Below are 24,702 nucleotides of genomic sequence, written 5' to 3' on the forward strand. Positions count from 1 at the left end.
TAATATCAATAATATTCAGTGTGGAGGGTGTATAATGTATTTTATTCAGAGTCAGATATAAGTATACACCCACATTATATACTTGTTATGTCAGTCTTTTCAGGGTCTACCACAAAATGAGAGGGTTGTGTCTTGTGATTAGGGGCAAATTTCACCAAGGGACTTGGTTTAGTACTCACACTAACATCTGGATAAGTCCACCCAGGGGCTTTGGGCTCAATATTTTTGACTAAAATTTCTAGACTTATACACGAGTATACACCAGGCGTGGGCAAACTTGTCAGAAAATTCAGCCTCAGTGCAACTGCAATGAGGCACGCAAAGAAAACAGAGTGCACAGTCCTTTATCAACTTCAAATCCTTGAAGTGGTACTTTATTTAGTTACTTCCTAAAAGCTACAGAAAAGAGTAAACACATAACTATGTACAGGAGAAATCATACACTCGTCCTCCTCTTCCCAGGCATGGCTGGAAGAAAATGCCCAGCAGTCCATTATCTCAAATCCACGTCATTGGAATGTGTGATGTATACCACAACTGTTCACAGTTCACAAATAGCTGTTATTCAGGATGCATTTTCCTTCAGTGGACCAAATTTGGGGTTGTAGTTGCTGGGATTTATAGTTCACCTATAATCAGACAATTCTGAACCCCACTAATGATAGAATTGGATAGAATTCCCACACAAAACCTGCATGATCAATAGAAAATACTGTGTTTTCCGATGGTCTTTGGTGACCTCCCTGACACCGCCTGGCAACCCCCCAGGGGTCCCGACCCCCAAGTTGAGAAACGCTGCTATAAACTATTTCACCCTAGTAAAACCATTATACTAGGTGGGCCGGAGCGAGGTGGATGGGCCGGGAAGGGGTTCTTCACAAGCCCCGCCCCTACCCTTTCCTTCCCTTCTTCTCTTTCGGAGGCAGAAAGTGAAAGGAAAGATGGGAACCATTTGGATCCCTAAAGGGTTGGCCTTGGTCAGGATGAGATGGTAGACGGGAGAGAACAAGTGTATCAATTGGACCTGATATAGAATCCTAGAGCTGGAAGAGACCCACAAGGGCCATCCAGTCCAACCCCCTGCCATGCACGAAGGCATAATCAAAGCATTCCCAATAGATAGCCTCTGAGGAAAAGCCTCCAGAGAGAGACTCCGCCACACTACAAGGCAGCCTATGCCACTCTCCAACAGCTCTTACTCTCAGGAAGTTCTTCCTAATCTCTTCAGTCTAATCTCTTTCCTTGCCACTATTGCTCCCTTGTGCCCTGGTCTCTAGAGCAGCAGAAAGTCAGCCCTCCTCCTCCTCCATGGGACACCCTTTGCAATCTTGAAACGTCCTCTCGTATTCCCTCTCAGCCTTCTCTTCTCCCAGCTAAACATCCCCCAAGAGGAAAGGAAGAAGGAAAAAGAGAAGGAAGAAAATGGAGAGAGGGAGGGAGGTAGGAAAGAGGGTAAAAAAAGGAAGGGTGAGAGGATGGAAGGGGAAGGAGGGAGGGAGGAAGGAAGAGGGAGGTAAGGAAAGAAGGGAGGGAAGGAGGAAGGAAAGATAGCGTGGTGAGAGAGAGGAGGGCCTGAGAAAAGATCCCAAGAAGCCACATCTGGACCCCGGGCCTGGGTTTGCCCATACCTGGTATACACAGTAAGTAAATGATAGTTTGAGAAATTCAGAGAAAATTCACCTTGGAGTTCAAGGTTGCTTCTTGCAAGCTTTCAATAACTTCCCATCAACTTCTACAGTTTCATTTCAGACATGGACGAGGGTTGCAAAGAATAAATGAAATATGCACTTTTGGATAAAATGTATTTTATTAGTGTTGTCCCCACTGAACTACATTAAAACAGCAAGCGATAATCATATCCACGGAGGGAATGGGACAGTACATTACACTATTAAGTAAAACTTGGTAAGTAATCCCACCCATTAACTTTACACACTATGTGGGAGTTTGACAATAATTAACAGCAATATGTAACTTATCTTGATGAACGCATTACTTCACATTTATCTGGGGACAGATAAATTTTGTTCTCCTGGAATTTTCTTTAAGTTTTAAACAAGCAATATAAAAAAATGAAAGCTACAGACATTCCTATCGAACTTTGGGGAAAATACGTACATCTATTTAAAATCATTACCTAATGCCAACTCTAAAGCAATAGTATTAGTATTTCTTAAAGGTATAAAATCTTTCAAATATTTTCCACAGTATAGAATCTGGAATCATTTATTTATTTTCTTTTCTTTTTTTAATTTTTACTAAAACTTCTCCTGGGTCTTCAGGATTGATTGATTTCGGCTCGCCTTCACCCGGGATGTCTCTTCAGACATCTACCCGCTTTCATCCAAGTGACTCAAGAGTTGTAAAATTTTCTCTTCAGACATCTGCTCACCATCATCCAGGTGACTCAAGGGTGGTAGAGACTTCTCTCCAGACATCTGCTTCCTTTCATCCAGGTGACTCAAGAGTTGTAGAATTTTCTCTTCAGACATCTGCTCGCTTTCATCCAGGTGACTCAAGGGTGGTAGAGACTTCTCTTCAGACATCTGCTCGCCTTCATCCAGGTGACTCAAGAGTTGTAGAATCTTCTCTTCAGACATCTGCTCACTTTCATCCAGGCGCGTCAAGGGTTGTAGAGACTTCTCTTTGGACATCTGCTCACCATCATCCAGGTGACTCAAAGGTTGTAGAGATTTCTCTTTGGACATCTGCTCATCATCATCCAGGTGCCTCAAGGGTTGTAGAGACTCCTCTTCAGACATCTGCTCGCTTTCATCCATGTGACTTAAGGGTTGTAGAGACTTCTCTTTGGATATCTGCTCACCGTCATCCAGGTGCTTCAAGGGTTGTAGAGACTCCTCTTCAGACATCTGCTCGCTTTCATCTTGGTGACTCAAGGGTTGTAGAGACTTCTCTTCAGGCATCTGCACAGAGTGAGGGCTCTCATCTTTCTCAAGATTTTCCTTAACAATGGAACTCTTTTGGTATTCGTATTTGCACATCTTTGCCCTGAGGTGGTTTTGTCGGTGTCTTGTAAGATTCACTTCCTTCCAGAAACATTTTCCACACTCAGAGCAACGGTGGGTTTTCTCCTGGTCATATATGCCCAGCTGCTTTAGTAGATACGACTTCCCTTCAATGAGTTTTCCAGACCTGGAACCTTTGTGGGGTTCCTTCTCATCAGCTGACCCCCTTTGCAGAAGTGGCTGTTGTGTTCTTTTATGGCTCTTCATTTCATGTCGATAAAGTCCTGAATGCCACATGAATCTTTCCCCACATTCAGAGCATTGATATGGCTTATCTCCAGAGTGGAGGCGGCTGTGCATTTTTAGTTTTGCAACTTTGTTGTAGCTTTTCCCACACTCGTCACATGCATATTTTGCCTCCTGCTTATCGGCGCCTCCTGCTTTCCCAGTGTCGGACTCTTCGGACGTCTCTTCACTATTAGCAGACGGATCGGATTTCTCTCTGGCATGGGTTTTTTGGTGTTTTTTCAGTTGTGATGGATAATCAAAGCTTTTCCCACACTCTGAACAGGCATGGGGCTTATTTCCAGTATGAGCCTTCATTCTGTGGCTCTCAAGCGATGACTTCAACGTGAAACACTCCTCACAGTCAGGGCACTGAAAGGGCATATTTCCGCTGTGGACACACAGGTGTCGCCGCAGTTGCGAGGCCCACTCAAAACTCTTCTTGCATTTAGAACACGTATGGGCTTCCTTCTTCCCATTAGGGCTCCTTAGAAGGGACAGCTCTGCTTTCTTTCTCTCATCATCCTTTCTCAGAGACGAAAGCGATATGAAACTCTCCTCAGAGTCGGTGTGTTTATATGGTTTCTCTTTGATGCGCCCCTCTGGATGTCTTGTTATACGTTTTCCCTGGTTGATTTTTTTCTCCAGCTCAGACCATAGAAGGAATTCTCCTGGAAGGAGCGCTATTCTTTGCAAAACAGGGACCAATTTCTTCCCCTTATGGAAGTTCTTTCTATGCAAACCAAGGGACCTATTCCACATGAATTGCTCCCCGCAATCAGTACATTGATAGGGTTTCTCGCCCGTGTGGATGCGTTGGTGCTTTCTTAGGTCAGATGCCTGATTGAAGTTTTTTCCGCATGTGGGACACGTAGTGGAATTAAGTGACGAACCCCCATCTCCAGGGTCGACATCTTGATCAGGTTTTTGTCTGAGGTGGACCTGCTGGTGCTGGGCCAGATAGGTTGGCCCACTGAATGTCCTCCCACACTCAGGACACTCACAGGATTTCGACTTCTTAGCAGATACTTTTGTTTGATCATGGATATTCCTTCTGTGAGCGTTAAGTGACGAGCTCCACATGAATCGCTCCCCACAGTCAGTGCACTGATGGGGTTGCTCGCCTGTGTGGAGGCGTTGGTGCTTACTTATGTTGGATGCCTGAGTGAACTTCTTCCCGCATATGTTACATGCAAAGGATTTCTTGCCCTTGTGGCTCACTTTGGAGAAAGGAGGAACCGGTTTCTTCCCATCATGGGCCTTCGTACTGTGCAAATCAAGTGATGAACCCCCATCTCCAGGGTCGACATCTTGATCGGGTTTTTGTCTGAGGTGGACCTGCTGGTGCTGGGCCAGATAGGTTGGCCCACTGAATGTCCTCCCACACTCAGAACACACACAGGATTTGCCCTTATTAGACATTTTATTTTGTTTATGGAACTTCTTTCTGTGAACATCAAGTGATGAACTCCAAAGGAACTTTTCTCCACAGTCAGTGCACTGATAGGGTCTCTCTCCCGTATGGATGAATTGGTGCTTCTTTAAGCGTGAGGGCCGGTCAAACTTTCTTCCACACTCTAAGCACATGTGCCGCTTGAGCGGATCATCTGATAGGCTTTTCAGAAGACGTCCTTGTTTCTTTTTCTCATGGTTTGGTTTTTGACTTTCGAAGGACAAACTCAACATGAAACTCTCCCCAATATCAACAGACCCACTCGATCTTTCTCCAGTGTGGACACGCCCATCCTGACTTATATGTGATTGGAGAAGAGGTGCCGAGTTCTTTCCCTTATGGATCTTCTTTTTATGTTCTTCAAGTGTCAAACTGTCCATGAACCTCTCTTTGCAGAAAGTGCATTGATGGGTTTTTTCTCCCTTGTGGATATCTTTAACTTTCCCTGGGCTAGGGAAGGAATTTTTTCTCACTTCTTTTTGGATACTTATATCTGAAAGCAGAGCGCCGGTGTTGGTCTTTTTACTACAATGCATCTTCCGATGTTTATTACACGATGTCATCCATACAAAACGTTTTCCACAGTCGGTGCATTCAAAGGGCTTGTCCAGAGAGTGTGTTTCCGGAGGCTTTCTCAGGTCTGTCTCTTGACTGGAATTTTTTCCATGCTCAGAATGATTTTGTCCTCTGTGGATTCTCTGGTGTGCATCAAGATCCAAGGCGCTGTTGAAGCTTGCCTCACAAATACCACACAAATACACCGTTATTTCAGGGGGCGGCAGAGATAATTTGCTATCCCCGTGGTTTTTCTGATGTGAAGATTTTGTCATGAAGCTGACTCCAGAACCAATATTCGGTTTAGCTCCTCTATGGGTCTTCTGGTGCTTTTTGAGGTTCTTCTTGTTATTGAAAACCTTCTCACACACCAAACATTTGAGGAGCTTCCCTGATGAACTAGACTGCTGAAGGGGCACTGAGCCTTTTTGACACTGGGAGCATCTGTACAGTTTCCCCCTTTTGTGGGCTCTTTTATACAAGTGAAGTGGCAAGTTGTGAGTCTTCCCACATACATAACAACAGCTCTGTCTCTTGGGTGTTTGCTGATTGAGTCCAGCTTGGTTAGCTTTCATGGTGCCCTTCTTGCTTTCCTCTCCATCCCTGCTCTCAGAGACTTCTTCCTGGGGAGAAAACCCATCGCCTTTTTCTGGAGACACACCTTGCAACTCCATTTGTTTCGAAATCCCACCATCTGTAGAAAATAATTTCCCAATTTAGTATTTGCCTTGGTCAAGCAAGTAAGTTTACCTATACCAGCAGACAATTTGGGAGTGTCAGGGGAAAGTACATAATAATAACGAAATCCAGCATATAGATCTCGTTTGCTGTGACATACTGTGCTTTTGTGTCAATAATAATACCTTTATTTATAACCTGCTGTATAAACCCAGAAGTCATTGATTTTTATAGTCTTAAATTGTTTTTATATGAATTTTATTATGTGATTTAACTTGTTTAACTTGATGTATTTTTGTGTGTTCGGCATCTAATTGTTGGGTTGTTGTAGGTTTTTCCGGGCTATATGGCTATGTTCTGGAGGCAATTTTTCTCCTGACATTTCGCCTGCATCTATGGCAAGCATCCTCAGAGGTAGTGAGGTCTGTTGGAAGTAGGAAAAATGGGTTTATATATCTGTGGAATGACCAGGGTGAGACAAAGGACTTTTGGCTGCTGGGGCTAGATGTGAATGTTTCAGCTGATCACTTTGATTAGCTTTCAATGGCTTGGAAGTGCCTGGGGGGGATTCCTTGTTGAGAGTGATTTTATGTGCCTGTTTGTTTCCCCTCTGTTGTTTTGCTGTTGTGATTTTTTAGTCCTTTAATACTGGTAGCCAGATTTTGTTCATTTTCATGGTTTCTTCCTTTCTGTTGAAATTGTCCACATGCTTGCGGATTTCAATGGCTTCTCTGTGATTCATGGCCAAGTTTTGCTTCTTGTTTTATGGATTTACCTTTGGATTTTATTTATTTATTTACAACATTTATATGCCACCCTTCTCACCCCAAAGGGGACTCAGAGCGGCTTACAAGTAATATGTAAATACAATATATTATATTGCCATAGCACAATATTAGTATTATATATTACTATATTGTACTATACCATTATACTGTAATATTATTAGTAATATTACATGTAATATAAAATATATAATTATAATATCGTATAATCATTAGTAGTAGCATTACATTGTATTATATTATAATATTATCAATATTATATGTATATATAATATATATATTATTTGGATTATTATTGTTATATATTATTTGGATTCATGTTCATGTTCTGCTCCTTGTTTCCTGGATTAATATTCATGTTTAACCATTTTTCTGGATTGCTTTCGGGACTTGCTTCCATTATTAATGTTTGGATTTTTACTTTTCTATTTGTTTGAGGAGCCTTTGGTCCTTTTTATATACGTTTTAACAATAAACTGTTCATTATGACGCTTGGTTTCTTGGTGAGTGCTGTGAGCAAGGTGAACTACTGCTGGGATGCAACACCAGAAGCCTCAAATGTCTTGAATTATCAGGAATTTGGGGAGCTGAAGGTCAAAACACCTGGAAGATTAGAGTTTGGGAAACACTGAACAGGACTTCCAAAACCGTTTCCACTCACGATATTTGTTTTCATGAATTTGGGTATATAGGTATATAAAGCAAACATTTACTATTAATAAACCAGCATTTGCAAAGCTTGCTAAACAAGCTGGTTTTCCTTTTTATGATGTACAGGTGAAGCATTTCTACAGTGTAAACACTGCACGTTGTTTTGTAACACTTGTGTAAATGTCTAAGTGGTGTTCAGAAGCCTTTTGCTATGGCCAAATTTTTCTAAGTGGTTTCTGGGTGTTTTGGACTTCAGCTCCTATAACCTCTTATCGCTGGCCAAAGTAGCTGGGACTCCTTGGAACTGAAGTCCAAAACACTTTGAGGACTAGACTTCTGTTGAGAGGTTTGCTCCAGGCACAGTCATACCATTGTATGCTAATCAAGGTGGTCAGTTGAAACATTCACACCTAGCTCCAGCAGACAAGAGTCCTTTGTCTCACCCTGGTCATTCCACAGATATATAAACCCCTTTTTCCTAGTCCCAACAGACCTCACTACCTCTGAGGATGCTTGCCATAGATGCAGGTGAAACGTCAGGAGAGAATGCCTCTAGACCATGGCCATATAGCCCGAAAAAAAACTACAACAACCCAGCCAGTAGGCTGCTAGGAATTGTGGGAGTTGAACTCCGAAACACCTGGACGGAGGGCCAAAGTTTCCCCATGTCTCATCAAGAGGATCTCAAAAATCCTACTCCACACTAGCAAAAAGGTCACTCATTTCTAGAACATATTGTTACAGCCCTTGCTTGCTCTTATTACACATTCCCATTTCAAGGAATCCTTACCCGACCAGTCAGTATCAGAGAGGTCTGTGTCTTCCTCCATCTCGGATTCCCAGGATGGCGGTAATCTCTGCCCAGCATCCGACGGGGTTTTCTCCAGCTGTGACAAATGGGGGGATCCTTCTACTTGGGACTCGGATGTCTGCAAAAAAAGATGCAATCTCTTATTAACCTCTATCTACTGGAAAGGCTTTGAATCCTGAAGTTCAGAGAGCATTTCAAATTTGAATACTGGTGGGGTTGGGGGGAGTGATTTTGTCATTTGGGAGTTGTAGCTGCTGGGATTTAAAGTTCACCTACAATCAAAGAGCATTCTGAACTCCACCAACAATGGAACTGAACCAAACTTGGGACACAGAAATCCCATGACCAACAGAAAATACTGGAAGGGTGGTAGTCATTGACCTTGAGTTTTGGAGTTGTAGTTCACCTACATCAAGAGACCACTGTGGACTCAAGCTATGATGGATCTGGACCAAGCTTGCCACAAATCTTCAATATTCCCAAATGCTTGGGGAAAATAGACCTTGACATTTGGGAGTTGCAGTTGCTGGGATTTAAAGTTCACCTACAAAGAAAGAGCATTCTGGACCCCACCAATGATAGAATTTGGCCAAACTTCCCACACAGAACCCGCATGACCAACAGATAATACTGTGTTTTCTGATAGTCTTAGGTGGCCCCTCTGACACCCCCTCCTGAGCCCCAAGGTTCCCCACCCCTAGGTTGAGAAACAATTATCAAAGCCCTTCTGACAGATGGCCACTCAGTCTCTGCTTAAAAACCTCCAGAGAAGGAGACTCCACCTCACTCCAAGGAGGCAACATATTCCACTGCAAACAGCTCTTACCATCAGGACATTCTTCCTAATGTTTAGGTGGAACCTCTTTTCCCATAAGTGGAATGCTTTGCCCCATGATGTCCTAGTCCCCGGAGCTGCAGAATACAAGCTTATCCCCTCCTCAATGGACATCCTTTCAAAAACCCTTCCGCAATACTGAATGGTTCTGCCAGAAGTAGCTCATTCATTCAGGTTTGCTATAATCTCTGATTTTTTGTGTGTGTGTGCTATGAATGGGACTATATCCTCTGAGGATACAGGGGTCATACTGCATCTCAAAGGCAGGCGTCACCACCAAAAATGACCAGTTTTTCAATCACCCATTTCTGTTACACATCCCATGTGCAGATACAAACTATGATAAGAAATCGTGAAAAACTGGTTCCATATCCCAAGACAACAGTAGCTCAACTTTGGTTCTTTGGTTTTGATTCCCAGAAACCTTTGGCAGTTTGGCCAACCTTTGGAGGTTTGGCCTAAGAGTTTAAATCGCAAACCTCTGTGAAGTTCGGGAATCACTGCTCGACAATCTGTTGCTCACTACTTCATGCTATTCAAAGCCACAACCATGATAGTCTAGAACAGTGGTTCTCAACCTGGGGTCACCAGATGTTTTTGGCCTACAACTCCCAGAAATCCCTCCAGGTGTTCTGGACTTCAACTCTCACAAATTCGGTAGGCTATTAGGAGTTGAAGTCCAGAACACCTGGAGGGCCCAAGTTTGCCCATACCTGGTCTAGATACACTACCGGCTGTTAGGAATTGTGGGAGTTGTAGTTCAAAATACCTGGAGGGCCAAAATTTGCCCATTCCTGCTATAGAATATAGTGAAGAGAGAGGGGGCCAGGAAACAGTTCTACCTTGTCTCCTGCGCTATGCTAATAATATAACATAATGTAATGTAATATACATACATATAATATTTATAATATTATAATATAATACAATATAACAGCAATAATAATATATAATAATTGTATATTTCATATTACATGTTATATTACTAATAATATTACAATATAGTGGTATAGTACAATATAATAATATATAACACTGATACTGTACTATGCTCATAATATAATATATTGTATGCATATATATCTTGTAAGCCGCTCTGAGTCCCCTTCAGGGTGAGAAGGGCGGCTTATAAATGTTGTAAATAAATAAATAGATATAGAATCACGGTATTGCAAAAGTCCCCAAAAGTCATCCAGTTCAACCTCCAGCCACGCAGGAACATAGAATCAAAGCACCCTTGACAGATAGTTTGTGCCAAAGACGGAAGTAAAGCTGGGCGGAAGAGGATATTCCTTCCTACCTGCTCTTCTTTCACCGCAGCCTTCCAACACACCAAGTAATCCTCTGCCAGGGAAACGGCCTGGGCACCGCTCTCCAGGTGATGCTTCTTGACCCAGCCCCGGATTTCTGGGGGCAGAACGGTCAGGAACTGCTCCAGGATCAGCAGCTCCAGGATCTGCTCCTTGGAGTTTCTCTCGGCCTTCAGCCACTGCCGGCAAAACTCCTGGAGCTGGTTGTAAGCGCCCCTCGGCCCGTCCGCTTGCTGGTAGCAGAAACGCCGGAAGCACTGGCGGCTCTTCTCTTGGTTCAGGGTGTCTCCTCTCAGGATGGCCGCCTTCACTTTCCGATAATCCTCTCTTTCTTCATCCTCCAGGCTGCTGAAGGCCAGCTCGGCTTCCCCCTTGAGAGTCGGGAGGAGGCGGCTTGCCCACTCTTCCTCGGGCCACTGAGAGGCTTTGGCCACTTGTTCAAAGGAGGCCAGGAAGGCCGGGGTGTCGTCCCAGGGGGCCGGCTCCTGCGGAAAGTGGGGGGTTTCCGGCAGGGAAGAAGAATCCTCCACTGAAGTCAGAAATTCCTGCCATTTCGTTTCCCATTGCTGGGCCGTGGCTTCTTCGGGTTCTTCCTTCACTACGGGGCAATTTCCACAGTATTTGATTGTTCCCTCTGGACCCCCGAAATGCACTACTGTGGGGGGTTGACTGCCCCCATCTTCATCCTCAGACTGTACCATCAGCGTACCTAACAACACAAACACATTTGCCCCATTATTTATTTATTATTTACTTCCTTTACACCCCGCCTTTTCCCCCACAGGGGACTCAAGGAGGTTTACAACTCCGGTACAATTCAATACTGTTTACTATTATTGCTTTAATGTTTTAATTTGCTTTATGGTTTATGTGTATGGTTGTTTTATTGAGGCCTTGGCCTTTGTAAGCCGCATCAAGTCCTTCGGGAGATGTTAGCAGGGTACAAATAAAGTTAATAATAATAATAATAATAATAATACTGGTAGAATCAACAGTAAAAACAATAACAAGCCCCCTGCATTGAAATGGTCAATAATTAGTCAACAAACACATTAAAACAGTAAACAGATTAAAACATATAAAGTACATTGTTTCATTCATCCAAGATCCTTGTTCATAATCCATATTCAAACCATCTCGAAGCCCGTTGTCACTTATTCTTCGGACACTTGCGTGAAAAGCCATATCTAACTTTTTCTAAAAACTACAAGGGATGAGGCCTGTCTGATGTCACTGGGGCCACCACTGAGAAGGCTGTCTCTTGTCCCCACCAATCACGTTTGTGAAGAGGGTGGGACTGAGAGCAGAACCTCCCCAGACGATCTTAAAGTTCTCGTAGGCTCTTACAAGGAGATACATTCAGACAGGTAAGTTGGACCAGAACCATTTAGGCCTTTTTAGGCCAAGACCAGCACTTTAAACTGGGCTCAGTAGCAAATCGGCAGCCAGGAGAGCTGACGCAACAGCCGAGTTGGATGCTCACTGTACACCGCTCCTGTTAGAAATCTGGCTGTCGCCTGTTCGACTAATTGAAGCTATTACACTGTGGGAGGCAAGTGTACAAATGTTGTATTCCTTGAGCTCTTTGGGGGTTTTCAAATACTGTCCTAAATCCCCTGATTCAGAAGTCCAGTTCTGGTTTTGAAAAATTGTCATGGTGGACAGACACTCTGTGAAATGCGGACAAACCAGACAAGTCAGAGGTCCTCCTGGTCAGTCGAAAGGCTAAACAGTCTGTGCTGGATGGGGCTACACTCACCCTGAAGACAAAGGCTCGCAACTTGGGAGTCATCCTGAACTCATTGCTGAGCCTAGAACCCAGGTCTCGGCGGTGACCAGGGGAACATTCATGCAACTAAAACCTGTGCACCAGCTGTGCCCGTGCCTTGAGAAGCCAGACTTGGCCACGGTAGCCCATCCTGTGGTTACATTCCAAATAGACTACTGCAACATGCCCTGCATGGGGTTGCCTTTGAAGACTGTTTGGAAACTTCAAATGGTCCAACAGACTGCAGCCAGGTTGCTCACTGGAACGGCATACAAGGAGAACACAAGACCCCTGTTCCATCAGCTCCACAGGCTGCCCGTCTATTACCAAGCACAATTCAAAGTGCTGACTTTAGCCTATAAAGCTCCAAACAGTTCTGGCCCAGCTTACTTCTCCAAATGTATCTCCTGCTATGAACCACCTCAGAGGTTAAGATTGCCCAAGGAGGTCCTGCTCTCGGTTTCACCTCCTTCACAGGCAAGACTGGTGGAAACAAGAGACAGGGCCTTCTCAGTGGTAACCCCTCGGCTTTGGAACTCCCTCCTCAGCTATATTAGAGTGGCTCCCTCCCTCCTGGCCTTCAGAAGGAAAGTAAAAACCTGGCTGTGAGGTCAAGGCTTTGGGGATTAACTGTAGTACAGTAACAGCTACATAATATTTATTTATTTGAAACATTTGTATTCTGCCTTTCTCATCCCGAAGGGGACTCAGGGCGGAGCACAACATACATATAGCAAGCATTCCATACCGGAACATAAAATAACTATAAATATACACAAGTATTTATTTATTTATTCGCAGTATTTATATTCCGCCCTTCTCACCCCGCAGGGTACTCAGGGCGGATTACAATGTTCACATAAATGGCAAACATTCAATGCCAAGGCACACAACATAGACAGACAGTCAGAAGCTATTTAACTTTTCTGACCGCCTGGGGAGCTGTCGCTTTCATCGTCCATTTGCGACACTGATACAAGTACTTCCGCATTCCCTGCATGCTTTTTGCTGGAGTCTTTTTATGGCCTTGTAAATTACTTAAATTAGCCTCCCCACACATAGGTGATACCTAAATTTCCTACTTGACAGATGCAACTGTCTTTCGGGTTGCAAAGGTTGACAACAAGCTACACAATTGGTCGGACGCTCACTCCGACCCGGGCTGGCTTCGAACTCACGACCTTTTGGTCAGAAGTGATCTTAATGCTGGTGACACTCAGCCAGCTGCGCCACAATCCCGGTGCTAAATACTAAAATAAGTTATATTTACTTTAAAAATTGTTGTTTAAATATGTGCAATGATTTTTGGAATGGCCCCAGATTACAATTGTGGATGGCGTGATTTCAATAGTGAATGCAATGTTTTTATATTTTTTAATCTATTTAAATTTTTAATTAAATGTATTTTAATTGTCCATTGTTCAAAGGCACAGAATAGTTGCCTATATGTAAAGCCACACTGAGTCCCTTTCAGGGTAGAGAAAGGCGGGATATAAATAGAGTAAATAAATATATAAATGAATAAATTCTAGAAACTTTTAAAAGGGTTCCCAGTCCTTCCCAAACTCTGAAGGGTCTTTTGACTGAAGGATGACAACTGCTGCAAGAATCGTTTATGCGCGGGCTTGGAAATTGGAGGAAACACCAGAATTGGAGGAATGGATTGTGAAAGGGACGGAGGTGGCCGAGATGAACATTCAGACAGGATACCTTCAGTCAAAAGATATCTTCACCCTCCTCTCTATAAGCGGCTTTCCTCCTCTCCATTGTCACCAGATGACCGACCTCCTGTACAATCTGATTTTAATTTTAAAAAATATGTATGCCACAATATATATTTATACACTGCACCGGATGCCCCTAGAACTATAAGAAATGCAGAAAAGTCACTGTTAAAATTCATTCTCAAATTGCTTTAAAAACCAAATTGCCCCACGTTGGGAACCAGGGACCTAGAGTCCTAGAAAGAACATTTTTAATGGAATCTGTAAATAATCACATCTGGAAGGTCGACTGTATTATGATTTTGCCCACATTCAACAGGTAAAGATTTTACCTCTTGACCAAAGACCCATCTGTTGAAAATATTACCTCTTATCGTTGGATCTGTCATGCACTCAGTACAAGGGCCCTTACAAGGCGATGTCAGGGCCCCACATTTTCCATTCAGCGCAGCCTTTCCAATTGAGATGCCACCGCAGGTAGAAAAATGGCTGTTACCTTTTCTCACCTAGAAATTTCCGAGTGAAAAAAGTAAGATGATTAAAGCTACATGAATTGTTTTCAGTGTTAGCCACTTTTAGAGAGAAAAGGCAGGAAATAAGAATAATAAAAATATTAATATACTGTATTGTTTGTAGTGTTTGTTACTTTAGGTCTCTTTTTAGAGGGAGAAAAGCAGAATAGAAATATAAAAATACAATAACAACAATCATATTGTTTTCAGTGTTGCCACTTTTAGGTCCTTTTAGAGAGAGAAGTCAGAAAATAACAGCAATAACAATAATAATATACTGTGTGGTACGCCGCTCGAGTCCCCTTGGGGAGATGCAAATAAAGTTTTATTATTATTTTATTAAGTCTCTTTTTAGAAAGAGAAAAAAGCAGAATACAATATAAAACTGATATTTATTTATTTATTTATTTAGTACACTTGTATACCGCTAATATCTCAGCCTAAAACGGCGACTCATTGCGGTTTACAACATTTAAAAACAACAATATTCCAATTAAAAATATAAAACACATACATGTACAATACACAGTATTGGGCCACCAATACAGACCAATGCATCTCTTAAATTAAAATCATAATCCAATTTCGTTGTCTGTGATTGCCAGTCCTTGATCAGAGATTTCATCGCATCGGATTAGCCGAATGCTTGCTCAAACATCCATGTCTTGAGTTTTTTCCGAAATACTATCAGCGAGGAGGCTGATGTTATCTCTATAGGGAGGGCATTCCAAAGCCGCGGGGCCACCACAGAAAAGGCCCTGTCTCTCGTTCCCGCCAGCCGCACCTGTGAAGCAGGCGGGATGGAGAGAAGGGCCTCTCCCGAAGATCTTAGGGTCCTGGTGGGCTGATAGGCCGAGATACGTTCGGATAGATATGTTGGGCCAGAACCGTTTAGGGCTTTAAAGGCCAATGCCAGCACTTTGAATTGGGCCCGGTAGCTAATCGGCAGCCAGTGGAGCTGGTACAGCAGAGGAGTTGTATGCTCCCTGCGCCCTGCTCCTGTTAGTACCATGGCTGCCGCCCGTTGGACTAGTTGGAGCTTCCGAGCCGTCTTCAAAGGCAACCCCACATAGAGAGCGTTGCAGTAATCAAGGCGGGATGTAACCAGAGCGTGGACTACCGTGGCCAAGTCAGACTTCCCAAGGTACGGTCGCAGTTGGCGCACGAGTCTTAACTGTGCGAATGCTCCCCTGGTCACCGCCGAAACCTGGGGATCCAGGCTCAGCGATGAGTCCAGGATCACACCCAAACTGCGAACCTGCGTCTTCAGGGGGAGTGTGACCCCGTCTAACACAGGCTGTAACCCTATACCCTGTTCGGCCTTGCGACTGACCAGGAGTACCTATGTCTTGTCTGGATTCAATTTCAATTTGTTCTCTCCCATCCAGACCGTCACAGCGGCCAAGCACCGGTTCAGGACCTCGACAGCCTCCTTAGTAGCAGGTGGGAAGGAGTGACAGAGTTGGACATCATCTGCGTACAGATGACACCGCACCCCGAAACTCCGGATGATCTCGCCCAGCGGCTTCATGTAGATGTTAAACAACATGGGGGACAGTATTGAACCCTGAGGAACCCCACAAAACAAAGGTTGTGGGGTAGAACAGGAGTCCCCCAGTAACACCTTCTGAGACCGACCCTCGAGGAATGACCGGAGCCACTGCAAAGCAGTACCTCCGAGACCCATTCCTGCGAGGCGTCCCAGAAGGATACCGTGGTCGACGGTATCGAAGGCCGCTGAGAGGTCGAGTAGCATCAACAGGGACACACTCCCCCTGTCGAGCTCCCGACGGAGATCATCCACTAAGGCGACCAAGGCTGTCTCGGTACCATGCCCTGGCCTAAAGCCAGACTGTGCCGGATCCAGATAATCCGTGTCTACCAAGAATGCCTGGAGTTGTGAGGCCACCACACGTTCCATGACTTTGCCCAAAAAGGGGAGGTTGGAAACAGGCCGATAGTTGACGAATTGAGTGGAGTCCAGTGATGGTTTCTTCAACAGCGGTTTTATCACAGCTTGCTTTAAGCTGGCTGGAAATATGCCTTCCCGAAGGGAGGCATTAACCACCACCTTAACCCACTCGGCCAATCCCCCTCTGGCCTCCTTTAGAAGCCAGGATGGGCAGGGGTCTAGGATGCATGTGGTAGCTCTCATTCCTCCAAGCACCTTGTCCACATCCTCGGTTTGAACTAATTGAAATGAATCCATCAAAATTGGACAAGCAGATGCTCGTGTTACATCCTCAGAGACTGCCGTTAATATGGTATCCAGTCCAGAGCGGATCAAAGCGACTTTGTCTGCAAAGAACTGAGCAAAGGCTTCACAGCGAGCTGCCGAGTCATCAGGGCACCCATCCTGAATGGTGGGTTTTAACAGGCCTCTGACAACTCGGAACAGTTCAGCCGGACGGTTCTTTGCAGACGCAATAGTGGCCACAAAGAAAGTTTTCTTTGCGCCTCTTATTGCCGCGGCATATGACATTAAAAAGGACACAAACCGTGTTCGATTTGGCTCGCTCGGATCCGAACGCCACACGCCCTCTAGTTCCCTCTTCTTTCGCTTCAACGCTGCCAGCTCCTCAGTAAACCAAGGGGCTGGTTTAGTTCGGCTACTTGAGAGGGGACGTTCTGGAGCGATCGTGTCTATTGCCTTAGTCATCTCCCCATTCCAGAGAGCGACCAGGGCATCAACAGGATCACCAACCGAGGTGGCGGGGAATTCCCCAAGAGCCATCAGGAATCCCTCCGGATCCATAAGCCTCCTGGGGCGGACCAATTTAATAGGTCCTCCACCTCTGCGGAGGTTAGGGGGTGCAGTAAGTCTAAAGCTGACCAGGTGGTGGTCGGTCCATGGCAACGGAGAGATGGATAACTCCTCAACACCGCCGCCTTCCTCCCATCCCTGACAGAAAACCAAGTCCAATGTATGTCCAGCACTGTGGGTGGGGCCAGATACTTGTTGGGACAGCCCCATGGTCGCCATGGTAGACATGAAGTCCTGAGCCGCTCCAGTTAGGGCAGCCTCGGCGTGGACATTGAAGTCCCCCAGCACAAGCAGCCGTTGGGACTCCAGTGCCAAGTCCGAGACCACCCCCGCTAGCTCAGGTAGGGAGACTGTAGTGCAGCGAGGTGGACGGTACACTAGCAGAATCCCTAATCTGTCCCGGTCACCCACCCTCAGGTGGACGCATTCAAAATTTGTTGACTGCGGGATGGGGGTCCTGGTCAGAAGAATGGAATCTCTGTAGACTACTGCAACCCCGCCTCCCCGCCCTCCGGATCTCGGTTGGTGCTGCACAGAGAACCCGGGTGGACAAAGCTGGGTCAAATTTACACCTCCCGCTTCGTCCAGCCAGGTCTCTGTGATGCACGCCAGATCTGCCCGTTCATCCAGGATTAAATCTTGGATGAAAGTTGTTTTACCATTGCCAGATCTGGCGTTCAACAGCACCACTTTCAATCCCGAGGGACCGCCAACCCGGTTACACCAACTTACCGTATCAGGAGACCGATTTGGGATTACTAATGTTGTTCTACGTTCCCTAGGCCGAATTAAAGGTCTCCCTTTCCCGTATCTCCCCTTCCCCACCACGACTTCTATGGGGGCTCCTCGGTTAACGGGAGCCTCTCCCTCCTCCATGACGCATTCAACATCCATAATAACAACCCAAGGATCATTGTAGACTGTTTGACATATTACAGCTCCAATTTGCCATGGCTTTGCCTTCCAATCATTTCCCGTTCCTATTATGTTATATTCGGGTCCCCCTGAGCTATTCCATTCCCTCTGACCCACATATGCAATTAGCAACCAGATTAACAAATGCCAGGGAGAGGATGATGACATAAATAGTAGCTGTTGAACACAATCAGGGGGTTTGGTTAAGGCTCTTAGAGTACAGATGGAGACTTATGTCAACACACACGATGGAATAACAATTAAAGTGCGGTGGCTTAACAATTAACCCCAAAGTGCTTAATGAAGTGCGTCATGGAGGCCTAATTCAACGCTAGATGTATCGAATCAATTAAAGTGCTAAAGTTGGTTAAAGTGCCACAGAATAGTAATCTAAAGTGCTAATAGAGTAAAGTGCTAAGATCACGCAATTAATAAAGTACTCCGCACAACCACACTGAAATTAGTCAGCACAGTTGAGAAGGTGGTCACACAATCAAGGGTAGTTAGCACCATCAGAGGAGGTCAGCACAATTAAGATGATCAGCACAGTTTAAGACAATGGTCAATACAATCAAAGATAGTCAGCACCCTCGAAAAATGGATTGCAAAGTCAAAAGGATCAGCACTGACAGATGGATTAACAACGATCAGCACAGTTTGTCCAAAATTGGATCAGCGAGATGCAAAGGTAGCAGTAATTTGGTCACAGGTGGCCGACTCAGTCTTCCGGGAGGTGGTGGATACCGGGCAAACAGCGAAGGGTAATGGCCAGGTAGCTGTTAATTCAAAAACTGGCTCTATTATCTGTTGCCCGTCGGAGATGGAATTTCTTCAAGGGCCAGAGCGTTAGGAAGATCAACTAAGGCTTTGATGAAGCAGCCTGGCCCTCAAGATGGCGGCAGCGTATCGAGGCCGGCGAGATGGAGCCCAAAATGGCGACACGACGCCGCCCCACGGCGGTCCAGCCGAACAAGAATAGTGGTATATTGTATTGCTTTTAGTGTTAGCCACTTTTAGGTCCTTTTAGAGAGAAAAGGCAGGGGGAAAATATTTATTTATTTATTTACGATATTTCTACCCCGCTCTTCTCGAAACCAAAGGTGACTCATAATAATATATTAATATACTGTGTTGTTTTTATTGTTAGTTACTTTAGGTCTCTTCCGAGAGAGAGAAAAGCAAAATGCAAATATAATACAATAACAACAACAGTATATTGCTATTATTATACTGTGTTGTTTTTAGTGTTAGTTACTTTAGATCTCTTTTTGGAGAAGAAAAAAGCAGAATATAGATGATGATGATGATGATGATGATAATAATAATAATAATAATAATAATAATAAAACAAGAACAACAGTGGTATTGATATGTGATTATTGCCTGGGTTATATTTACCGTATTTATTTATTTGTTTGTTGTAAGCTGCCCTGAGTCCCTTCAAGGAGAGGGGGCGAGATACAAATAAAGCCTATTATAATTTATTATTATTATTATTATTATTCAATAACAACAACAATGCTAGTTAAAGATTTCCCCTTGATATTAAGTCTTGTCATTTCCAACGCTGGGGGGTGGTGCTCATCTCCATATCTAAGCTGAAGAGTTGGTGTTAGCTGTAGACGCCTCCAAGGTCATGCCACCAAAGTGACACCTATTGATCTATCGGCATTTGCATGTTTTCAAACTGCTACGTTGTCAGAAGCTGGGCCTAACAGCAGGAGCTCGCCATGCTCCCTGGATTCGGACCGCCGACCTTTCTGTCAGCAAGTTCAGCAGCTCTGCGGTTTAACCCACTGCACCACTGGGGGCTTTAAACAACAATGATATAGTGTTAATTATTACTGCTATACTGTGTTGTTTCTAGTGTTAGTTAGTTTAGGTCTCTTTTTAGAGAGAAATAAAGCAGAATACAAATGTAGCAATACAATAACAACAACAAAACAACAATAATGGTTTATTATACTGTGTTGTTTTAGTGTTAGTTACTTTAAGGTCTCTTTGTAAAGAGAGAAAAAGCAGAACACAAATATAATAATAATATAACAACAACAATAATAATAATGGTATATTGTTTTATTATTGTACTGTATTGTTATTAGTATTAGTTACTTTAAGGTCTCTATAGAGAGAGTAAAAGCAGGGCACAAACATAATACGACAACCACAGCAGCAATAATAATAATAATAATAATAATAATAATAATAATGGTGTATTGTTTTTGGTGTTGTCAGTCACTTTTAGGTTCATTTTAGAAGAAAAAGTAGAAAATAATAACAACAACAATATACCATGTTGTTTTTAGTGTTACTTTAAGGTTCTCTTTGTAATGTATATTGTTTTATTATTGTACTGTGTTGTTAATAGTGTTCATTACTTTAAGGTCTCTTTGTAGAAAGAGAAAAAGCAGAACACAAACATAATAATACAACAACAACAATAATCATGGTATATTGTCTTTGGTGTTAGCCACTTTTGGGCTCCTTTTAGAAGAAAAGGCAGATAATAATAATAGTAACATTTTATGTTTTGTTTTTAGTGTTAGTTACTTTAGGTCTCTTTTCAGAGAGAGAAAACACAGAATACAAATATAATAATACAACAACAAAAATAACGTAATAATAATAATAATAATAATAATAATAATAAACCCAGTGATTCCGGCCATGAAAGCATTCGACAATAAAATAATAAATCACACAGTCCTTGGGAAGTGTTCGACTTGTGATTTTGTGATACGAAATGCAGCATATAGATCTCGTTTGCTGTGTTATACTGTGGCTTTGTGTCAGTAAAATAATAACGTTATATTATTATTATTATACAGTGTTGTTTTTAGTATTAAGTTACTTTAGGTCTCTTTTTAGAGAGAGAGAAATACAATTGAATGGCTTATTGGCCTATGCATTTTGACTAACCCTGTATAATATCAACAACAGCAATAATAATAATAATAATAATAATAATAATAATAATAACAACAACATATTGTTTTGGTGTTGTTAGCCACTTTTGGATCCCTTTAGTACAGAGGCCCTCAAACTAAAGCCCAGGGGCCAGATGGGACCCTCCAAGGTCATTTACCTGGCCCTCGCTAAGGGTCAACCTATGTCTGAAACTACTTGAAAGAACACAACAACAACCTTATCTCATCAGCCAAAAGTAGGCCCACACTTCCCACTGAAATATTAATAAGTCTATATTTGTTAAAATTGTTCTTCATTTTTGTTTTTGGTGTTGTTAGTCACTTTTATGTTCCTTTTAGAAGAAAAAGCAGAAAAGAACAACAACAACAATATACTAAGTTTATATTTGTTAAAATTGTTCATTTTAATTATTGCATTGTTTTTATGTGTCTTTTTCACTACAATTTTTTTGTCGAGTCAGGAGCGACTTGAGAAACTGCAAGTCGCTTCTGGTGTGAGAGAATTGGCTGTCTGCAAGGACGTTCCCAGGGGACGCCAGAATGTTTTACCATCCTTGTGGGAGGTTTCTCTTATGTCCCCACATGAGGAGCTGGAACTGATAGAGGGAGCTCATCTGTGCTCTCCTTAGATTTGAACCTGCGACCTGTCGGTCTTCAGTCCTGCCGGCACAGGGGTTTAACCCACTGCACCACGGGGGCTCCTTTCACTACAAATAAGATATGTGTAGTGTGCATAGGAATTCATTCCTATGCATTCATAGCAGAGCACCTGATGAACCAACCTGGACACAGCATTTTATTTGAGAACACAGAAATGCTGGACCACTCTCACAATCACCATGTCAGACTACACAGAGAAGCCACTGAAATCCACAAGCATGTGGACAATTTCAACAGAAAGGAGAAAACCATGAAAATGAACACAATCTGGCTACCAGTATTAAAAAACTCTAAAATGCCAACAGCATAACAACAGAGAGGAAGCAGGCAGGGACATCTAATTACCTCTCAACAAAAGTTTGCCCCAGGCACAGTCAGGCCATTGTATGCTAATCAAGGTGGTCAGTTGAAACATTCACACCTGGCTCCAGCAGACAAGAGTCCTTTGTCCCACCCTGGTCATTCCACAGATATATAAACCCTTTTTCCTAGTTCCAACAGACCTCACTACCTCTGAGGATGCTTGCCATAGATGCAGGCGAAACGTCAGGAGAGAATGGCCATATAGCCCGAAAAACCTATGACAACGCAGTGATTCCAGCCATAAAAGCCTTCGACAATACTTTCTATCTATCTCACCCACGGGTTTTCTCAATTATTACCCATTGCATTTGGCCTGGCTCGCTTTGTTTATCTTTATGAGCATTTGTTTTTATTGTGGTTTTGTTACTGTCGTTTCATTACTATGTTATTATTGAGCATTTTATTGGATGTTATTGTTTGTTTTATAGGTGATCTCAATTTATTGTAATAATAATGTCTTTTTGTGAGAAAAAAAGCAAAAAAAATGGTCATAATGATGATGATCCTTTGTTTTTTAAAAGAAGGAACACTCAAAAGGCGGCTTGGCCAGCTCTTTCCTCTGAAAAGGAGCCTTCAATGCCTGGTCTCCCATTCAAATATTAACCAGGGCAGGCCCTGCTTAGCCCCCAAGGTCAAGCCCAACCAGGGGCCTCCATTTAGGTTGATTTCCCAGGCAATATCTTTAGGATCTGCGTCTGGATGGGACAAAATTTGGAGAGGGGTTGTTTTGCGCGCGCAATGGCTGCCAAGCAGCTCAGGAGAGGCCTACTTGCATCCGGGTCAGAAAGCCTTCCTGGGAAGGGAACTAAAAGGTTTTTCCAGACCTCGTCCAGCAGGGGAGAGGCCCACCCGTGCCTTCCCTCTCTCTTTTCCCATTTCCCGGCTAAAACGGGCCTTTCCTCGGCCTTGGGACCAACTCACCCGCTCCTCCATCGTGGCCGCCCTCTTCCCTCAATGGCGCACAAAAGCCAGACTCCCTTCCGGAAACCTGGCCTGGAGGGAGGGAAGGAGCATTCGAACGCCAAACAGGAAGTGCGTCAGCGGAAGGAAGCTCCCTTCCACCACCGCTCTCCAACTCTATGGCCTTTTCCTACGACTCTATGGTCTTTGCAGTGCTTTGGAGGTTTCAGACGCCAGAAAGGCCCTTCCTTTCCTACTACTTGGCTGGGGAATAGTGGGAGTTGTAGTTTGGAGAGGCCCTAGAACAAGGCTAGGCAAATTTGGGCCTTCTGGGTGTTTTGGACTCCAACTCCCACCATTCCTCACAACTTGAGGCCTCTCTGGGTGTTTTGGACTCCAGCTCCCACCATTCCTCACAGCTTCAGGCCTCTTTAGGTGTTTTGGACTCCAACTCCCACCATTCCTCACAGCTTCAGGCCTCTTTGGGCCCTCTGGGTGTTTTGGACTACAGCTCCCACCATTCCTCCCAGCTTTAGGCCTCTTTGGGTGTTTTGGACTCCAACTCCCACCATTCCTCACAGCTTCAAGCCTCTTTGGGCCCTGTGGGTGTTTAGGACTCCAACTCCCACCATTCCTCACAGCTTCAGGCCTCTTTGGGCCCTGTGGGTGTTTTGGACTCCAACTCACACCATTCCTCACAGCTTCAGGCCTTTTTGGGCCCTCTGGGTGTTTAGGACTCCAACTCCCAGCATTCCTCACAGCTTCAGGCCCCTAATTATTGGGTTGCTTTAAGTTTGGCCATGTTCTAGAAGCATTCTCTCCTGACATTTCACCCACATCTATGGCAGGCCTCCTCAGAGGCTGAAAACTAGGGAAAATGGGGTTTATATACCTGTGGAATAATGTCCAGGGAGGGAGAAAGGACTCTTGTCTGCTTGTGGCAAGTGTGAATGTTTCATTCAATAGCCTTGCAGCTTCAAAGCCTGGCTGCTTCCTGCCAGGGAGAGATCCTTTTGTTGGAAGGTGTTAGCTGTCCCTGATTGTTTCCTGTTGGGAATTCCCCTGTTTTCTGAGTGTTGTTCTTTGTCCTGATTTTAGAACAGCGTTTCTCAACCATGAAAAATCAGCGGATGACCCAAAATGCAGACTGTGCAAGGAAGCTGATGAAACCATGGATCATATCCTCAGCTGCTGCAAGAAAAACGCACAGACAGACTACAAACAGAGGCACAATTCTGTGGCCCAAATTATTCATCAGAACTTATGTCACAAGTACCACCTGCCAGCAGCAAAGAACTGGTGGGATCATAAACCTGCAAAGGTAGTGGAAAATGAACACGCAAAAATACTGTGGGACTTTCGGATCCAGACTGACAAAGTTTTGGAACACAATACACCAGACATCACGATTGTGGAAAAGAAAAAAGTTTGAATTATTGATGTCGCCATACCAGGTGACAGTCGCATTAAGGAAAAACAACAGGAAAAACTGCATTATCAGGACCTCAAAATTGAAATGCAAAGGCTCTGGCATAAACCAGCACAGATGGTCCCAGTCGTCATCAGCACACTGGGTGCCATGCCAAAAGATCTCAGCCGGCATTTGGAAACAATAAACATTGACAAAAACTGCAAAAGGCCACCTTACTAGAATCTGTGCGCATCATTCAAAAATACATCACACAGTCCTAGACTCTTGGGAAGTGTTCAACTTGTGATTTTGTGATACGAAATCCAGCATATAGATCTTGTTTGCTATGTCATACTGTGTTTTTGTGTCAGAATAATAATAATAATAATAATACTCTGGGACTTCCGAATTCAGACTGACAGAGTTTTG

The 24,702-nt window shown here is 43.9% G+C and overlaps 1 protein-coding gene across 1 annotated transcript; it reads right to left on the minus strand.

The window, feature by feature from the left end:
* Nucleotides 1-1,788: 1,788 nt before the first annotated feature.
* On the minus strand, nt 1,789-22,984 carry LOC132765753 (zinc finger protein 62 homolog). Its single transcript, XM_067465074.1, has 5 exons — nt 22,884-22,984; nt 14,189-14,327; nt 10,320-11,038; nt 8,164-8,302; nt 1,789-5,953 (listed from the first exon to the last, which is right to left on the minus strand). The coding sequence occupies exons 1-5, from the start codon at nt 22,893-22,895 to the stop codon at nt 2,331-2,333; spliced, it is 4,632 nt and encodes a 1,543-aa protein (XP_067321175.1). The 5' UTR covers nt 22,896-22,984; the 3' UTR covers nt 1,789-2,330.
* Nucleotides 22,985-24,702: the final 1,718 nt, after the last annotated feature.

The sequence above is a fragment of the Anolis sagrei genome, chromosome 2 (assembly GCF_037176765.1).
Source record: "Anolis sagrei isolate rAnoSag1 chromosome 2, rAnoSag1.mat, whole genome shotgun sequence".
Classification (NCBI taxonomy): Eukaryota; Metazoa; Chordata; class Lepidosauria; order Squamata; family Dactyloidae; genus Anolis; species Anolis sagrei.

What these genes read in the sequence shown, in the direction of transcription:
- LOC132765753 (XM_067465074.1), bottom strand. An exon ending in GACAGATCCAACGATAAGAG is followed by an intron (nt 11,039 to 14,188) that starts GTAATATTTTCA and finishes TTGTGTTGTTAG; the next exon opens with GTACGCTGATGGTACAGTCT. An exon ending in CTCTGATACTGACTGGTCGG is followed by an intron (nt 5,954 to 8,163) that starts GTAAGGATTCCT and finishes TATTTTCTACAG; the next exon opens with ATGGTGGGATTTCGAAACAA.